The 6,989-nt window shown below is 36.5% G+C and overlaps 1 protein-coding gene across 1 annotated transcript; it reads right to left on the reverse strand.

The window, feature by feature from the left end:
• Positions 1-520: 520 nt before the first annotated feature.
• On the reverse strand, positions 521-990 carry LOC720015 (10 kDa heat shock protein, mitochondrial). The gene has a single exon (XM_001114974.5). It carries the CDS (start codon positions 957-959, stop codon positions 651-653), a length of 309 nt encoding a protein of 102 aa, XP_001114974.1. The 5' UTR covers positions 960-990; the 3' UTR covers positions 521-650.
• Between the last annotated feature and the right edge of the window lie 5,999 nt (positions 991-6,989).

The raw sequence follows: 6,989 nt of genomic DNA on the forward strand, positions 1-6,989 counted from the left end.
TCTCTCTCTCTCTCCCCCTCCCTCCTTCCCTCCCTCCCTCTGCTGGAGCTGAAACACTTTTCTTTTCCTGACCTTGGACATTAGAACTCCAAGCTCTCTTTACTTTAGACTCCAAGACATACACCAGCAGCCCCCCTACATTTTCAGACCCACAACCTCAGACTGAGAGAGATACCTTTAACTTCCATGATTCTGATGCCTTCTTACTTGAACTAAGCTATGCTATGGACATTCCAGAGTCCCCAGCTTGCAGATGTTCTGTCATGGGACTTCTCAGCCTCTGTAATTGTGTGAGCCAATTCTCCTAGCAAGTATCCTTTCATATATCTACATTTATATCTATATCTATCTATCCATATGTATCCTGTTGGTTATGTCTCTCCAAAGACCTCTGAATAGTATAAGGGCTATATTTCTGGAATTACTCGGTTCTTGGATTTAAAAACTCAAATACTGATTTGTTTTTTTTTTTATTTACATATTTTTATTTGTAAATGTTTATATCAGCACAAGGAAATAATTTTGGAGACACTGGATGTCATTAGTTTATTATAAAAGAGAACTATGGAAATTATTTACATGATGAAAGATTTCAGAACTTCAGTGGAATGGGCAGCTTCATGTTGATGCCATTTCAATAGTGATTTATTTCAGTCTAGGTACTTTCCAAGAATGTCACCATCTCTAAATAGGAAATAATCCTTGTCATCTAGAACTACTTTGGTGCCTCCATACTCTGGCAGAAGAACTTTATCTCCAACTTTCACGCTAACCGGTTGAATCTCTCCACCCTTTCCTTTAGAACCCGATCCAACAGCGACTACTGTTGCTTGCAATACTTTTCCTTGAGATTTTTCTGGAAGCATAATGCCTCCTTTGGTTACAGTTTCAGCAGCACTCCTTTCAACCAATACTCGGTCAAAGAGTGGAAGAAACTTTCTAAACGCTTGTCCTGCCATGACTCCCTCCGCCTCAGACTCGTACTCTGCTGTAGTGTCTCAAATACTGATTTGATACTTCTCATATAGCACAGAGCAGAATGGTAAGTCACAGGATGAGAAACTTTCTTTGAAGCATAAATTAAACGTGGGAATCTGATTAATTCTGCCCTCAACAAGTAAATATACCTCCATTCTTAGCTAGCTCTTAATTTCACAAGTGAAACTTTAAAATCTATGTATATTGAGTTTTCTTAAAGCAAAGCATTTACCTTTAGGTATAACATAATCTAATTAGGTAAAACTGAAATTTATTCATTTATTCACTATATTAGTATTATGTACCAACTGTAATCCAGGAACTATGCTATATGCTCTGGTTCCTGCTGTTATACACTTATAGTTAAAGTGAAAGAAGGAAGATACTAATAAAATAATTGCATAAACATAAATGGCAAATTATAAGTTGCAATGCTTCCATGTGTTGTGGAAAAAAATTATGTGTTGAGATTATAATAGATATATTTGATATAGTCATGTGGATCAAGGAAGGTTTCTATATTGATTGAACCAAGGGGTGAAGAGTGAGAAGGAGTTACATAGGCAAATAGTTTAGGGTGTAGAATTCCAGGCACAAGGAGTAGCATGTATGAAGACAATAAAAGAGGACACATTTGTAGACTGAATTAACAGCACTTTGGCTGGGTTAAGATAGCAAAGTCACCCAGGAAAAATTAGTCTTTATTTGAGTAAAGATTAGAGTTTATGCGGATAATCCAAATCTTCTTTTGGACAATGTTTACCCTATAATAACCTCTATTTTTCTGAAGGGCTGTGATTCCAATTCCTTGTTTTAATAATTTATTTCACTGTCCAAGGACAATAACACAAATGGGAATAGAAAATATCCCCATTTATACATTGTGGTTCATCCATGCTACCCCAATCTCTTTGGCCTCCGGATATTGTTTTTGTTGATTGACAGATGTATTTTTTTTTTTCTCTAATCAAGACAGAAGTCAAATAGGGAGTTAGTTTCTTTACAACTGGTGAAATATCTCACCTTATTCTGGAAAATCTGTATAATTCATCTTGGCAATCTGAGATAGTCATTGTACAATAAAACTAGACCTACACTAAGCATAGCCCTGTAAGTCATCAAAGCAATTTAAAAGATCAGTTTGATGTTTGACACAGAGTCAATATATATCTTTATGTTTTGTGGTGACATGCTGAAGTAGCAGTTTACTCAGCTTTGAGCCTATGCAGCAGTCTCAAAAAATCAGTACAATCAAATGAAAACATGATAAGAGTCTAACAATGAAAGCGACACCAAAGATCTGAAAATAAGTGGATAAAGTGAGAAAATAAGTCCTGAATGCATAATGATGTAGTGAAATGACCAGTGTGAGAGAGAGCCTTGCCTGCCCCTTATCAGCCCAGCTAGGCTTTTTAGATCTCCTCCTCTGTTTCCTTTGATTCTCAAGCTACAGCCTTCACCAGTCATTTACACTTCACTTATTAAACCTTACTTATTATTTATCGCTTCAATGTTATCTTCTCCCTAGAAGATTGTAAAATCATTGAGGATAAAGCCTATGCCTTCCTTCTTCTCTCCTTGTTTACTCAGACACTTTCCTTACTTTTATCTATATTCAACAAGATACTAAATGTTAGATGTGCTAGGTGAAGGAATGTGTAATATATATATACACACACATATATGCATATATATGTATATATATGTATATACATATATACATATGTACATAATATAATGTGTTTATATGTATATATATCTCCTCTAAGGCTCAAGCAATCTTCCTACCTCAGCCTCCTGAGAAGCTGGGATTACAGGTGAGTGTCACATGCCTGGCTATCTTTTTTTAGTAGAGATCAGGTTTTGCTATGTTACCCAGGCTGATCTTGAACTCCTGTCCTGAAGCAATTCTCCCTCCTCAGCCTCCTAAAGTTTTGGGATTACAAGCATGAGTCACTGAGCCTGGCCAGAATATGCATTATATTAAAGACCATCCCATAGATTTGACCAAAGTAAAATGGTTAGTAACTGATGAAGCCTGTATTTGTACCTTATCTGCCTGGCTCCAGTTTGTTCTGGTCAGACAAAACCTGCTTCAAATCTTGGCTCCACAACGTATTTAGTTTTATGAATGTGGAAAAAACATAAAGTCATTAATAAAGTGCATACTAAAAGCCAAGTGCTATGCTAAATTGATATTCTTTTTCAGTCTTCTTAATAATCTTGAGAGGAAGGTGCTATTATTATTCCCATATCACAGAAGAGTATACCAAGAGACAGAAAGATTTAGTAAACTGTCAAAATTCACCTAGTTAGTAAGCAGCAGAGCTGACATACAAAACCAAGGGATTTAACTCCAAGCTCATCTGTGCAGATGATGTTACCTCCCTAATTTTAGTCAATATTAATTGAACCCGAGCTAGATGTAATATCATGCACCCTTGAAATCCCCTGGAAAGCTTCACTTTGTGCACTTGCACATTTATCCATTCAGTTTGCTTTTGTAGAAAAGTGTAAGGCAAGCCTTTCGGGCTTCAGGGATGGGGGACGGGGTATAAGCAATGACAATGCCACCCTCTGGCGTTGATACAATGTTTGGAACATCCATCATTTCTCCTTACTATTACAGAATAGCTGTGAACTCTCCAGTTTACACTTTTTTCTATTGGTGTCTTGCTGACTTAGGGAGGCTTGGCAGAAAGTTTTGCAGAGCACCTGTTTTAAGTTAGTGGTTTTCACAACCTTGCATTCAACCATCCCAAAGCCAAAGTGAAATTAAATTAATTTGACCCTTAAAAATTACATTTGTAATAAGGAGAACTAAAGACCATAAAATGAAGATAGCACAACAAAACAGAAATCAAATTAAGAGGCTGTCCTGAAGACCTTTAAGGTGAGGAGGACCTTTTATGCATTGGATGTTGTTAAATCATTCAGTTCATTTCACAGTGACTTGCTTTTGATGCAGCCTAGGATAAAATGTACTTCATTGCTCTCGTGCATAATTAATATGATTCTGTACTCGATCAGTTAGGTCACCTGTGAATGTAAAGCAATTGTGTTTTTCCTGAATTTCTTCTCATAATGAATCCTCAAAACATAGATGAAGGGCCATAGATGAGTTTGTGAAGGACTACAATTGTTGTCCTTTACTGAACTTGACTTTACTATCTGCCATTCATTCACTAATGCATTTATTTATTTATTCATGCATTGATTCCTGTATCCATTCATTCATTCAATCAATATCTATTCATCTTTTTATTCAGTTGCTTGGGTGTCCATTACTATCAGGCACTGTGCTTAGGCACTGTGGATATGAAGACCAATAAGACAGGTTCTGTCCTTAAGTTGCTCATAGTCAAGTGAGAAAATGTAGCATATTAACAAATAAACTACAGTGTAATAGATGTGGTACATAAGTAGGATTTTCATTTTTAAAGAGTACAATAATTTCCATTTTAAAAAGCTTGTTATTTAAAATAAAATAATGCATGTAATGAAATAAATCCAGGTAATACAAAAAGCATTATGAAAAAGAAATGACACTACCACTCCAAATGCTCAGTTGCCCTCCTTGAAGGCAAATGCTATTTACAGTTTCTTGTATTTCTTTCCAGAAGTTTTCTTTACAGATATGTAAACGCTCACACATTGCACCCTTTTATCTATATCTTGCTTCTGTCATTGGGTATATTTTGGATATTTTTTTCCAAATCGGTATTCACTCTTCATTGTCTTTAATAACTAATTGACATTTTATTGTATGGATGTAGCCACATTTACTTAACCAGCCTCCTCATGTACATTTTGGTGGTTTCCAGGAGATTGCTATTACAAAGCAAACAAAGAATATTCTAATTTTAAAAAATTGTGTATTCATCATTGTGCACATACCTTCCTAGTGGTGGAAGTTTTGTATCACAGGTTATGCCAATTTAACAGTTTGAAAAATATTTCCCAAATGTCTTTTAAAAATAATTTGTTTTAATTTTATTGTACTATGATGAAAGCCTGGAAGTGGGAGACATTAATTCTGCTTGGAATACTAGTGCAGATTTTTCAAAAGACAGGAATTTCAGTAGGCTATTAAGGAATGAGTTTACCAGGTGGAGAAAATGCCCATGGATGTCCTAGGTTCAGGTAATTTTTTCATCCTGCCTAACACCTGTGGTCACCAATGGTCCAAGACCAATGCATGAAGGTGCTGGAATAGTATCCACTCACTATTCTAGAGTGTAGCCCTTTAGCATCCCAAGACAGAGTAGGGTTTTTTTTGTTTGTTTGTTTGTTTTAGGGTAACAGTTGTGAATAAGTCCCTATTGGCAAAAGTATTTCCTTACTGATTAATTGTAACACCTTTCTAACTAGTACTCTTGTCCCCTTTTCCCAGTCATTTTAAACACTGTTGTCTGAGCAACCTTTCAAATACAACTGGATCTTGTCTCTTGCTTAAAAATATCCAAAGCTTTTTTTCTTGTAAATTTGTTTGAGTTCTTTGTAGGTTCTGGATATTAGCCCTTTGTCAGATGAGTAGATTGCAAAAATTTTCTCCCATTCTGTAGGTTGCCTGTTCACTCTGATGGTAGTTTCTTTTGCTGTGCAGAAGCTCTTTAATTTAATGAGATCCCATTTGTCAATTTTGGCTTTTGCTGCCGTTGCTTTTGGTGTTTTAGACATGAAGTCTTTGCCCATGCCTATGTCCTGAATGGTACTACCTAGGTTTTCCTCTAGGATTTTTATGGTATTAGGTCTAACATTTAAGTCTCTAATCCATCTTGAATTAATTTTCGTATAAGGAGTAAGGAAAGGATCCAGTTTCAGCTTTCTACTTATGGCTAGCCAATTTTCCCAGCACCATTTATTAAATAGGGAATCCTTTCCCCATTTCTTGTTTCTCTCAGGTTTGTCAAAGATCAGATGGCTGTAGATGTGTGGTATTATTTCTGAGGACTCTGTTCTGTTCCATTGGTCTATATCTCTGTTTTGGTACCAGTACCATGCTGTTTTGGTTACTGTAGCCTTGTAGTATAGTTTGAAGTCAGGTAGCGTGATGCCTCCAGCTTTGTTCTTTTGACTTAGGATTGTCTTGGAGATGCGGGCTCTTTTTTGGTTCCATATGAACTTTAAAGCAGTTTTTTCCAATTCTGTGAAGAAACTCATTGGTAGCTTGATGGGGATGGCATTGAATCTATAAATTACCTTGGGCAGTATGGCCATTTTCACGATATTGATTCTTCGTATCCATGAGCATGGTATGTTCTTCCATTTGTTTGTGTCCTCTTTGATTTCACTGAGCAGTGGTTTGTAGTTGTCCTTGAAGAGGTCCTTTACATCCCTTGTAAGTTGGATTCCTAGGTATTTGATTCTCTTTGAAGCAATTGTGAATGGAAGTTCATTCCTGATTTGGCTCTCTGTTTGTCTGTTACTGGTGTATAAGAATGCTTGTGATTTTTGCACATTAATTTTGTATCCTGAGACTTTGCTGAAGTTGCTTATCAGCTTAAGGAGATTTTGGGCTGAGACAATGGGGTTTTCTAAATATACAATCATGTCATCTGCAAACAGGGACAGTTTGACTTCTTCTTTTCCTATCTGAATACCCTTGATTTCTTTCTCTTGCCTAATTGCCCTAGCCAGAACTTCCAACACTATGTTGAATAGGAGTGGTGAGAGAGGGCATCCCTGTCTTGTGCAACCCCATCAAAAAGTGGGCAAAGGATATGAACAGACATTTCTCAAAAGAAGACATTCATACAGCCAACAGACACATGAAAAAATGCTCATCATCACTGGCCATCAGAGAAATGCAAATCAAAACCACAATGAGATACCATCTCACACCAGTTAGAATGGTGATCATTAAAAAGTCAGGAAACAACAGGTGCTGGAGAGGATGTGGAGAAATAGGAACACTTTTACACTGTTGGTGGGATTGTAAACTAGTTCAACCATTATGGAAAACAGTATGGCGATTCCTCAAGGATCTAGAACTAGATGTACCATATGAC

The sequence above is a fragment of the Macaca mulatta genome, chromosome X (genome assembly GCF_049350105.2).
Source record: "Macaca mulatta isolate MMU2019108-1 chromosome X, T2T-MMU8v2.0, whole genome shotgun sequence".
Taxonomy (NCBI): Eukaryota; Metazoa; Chordata; class Mammalia; order Primates; family Cercopithecidae; genus Macaca; species Macaca mulatta.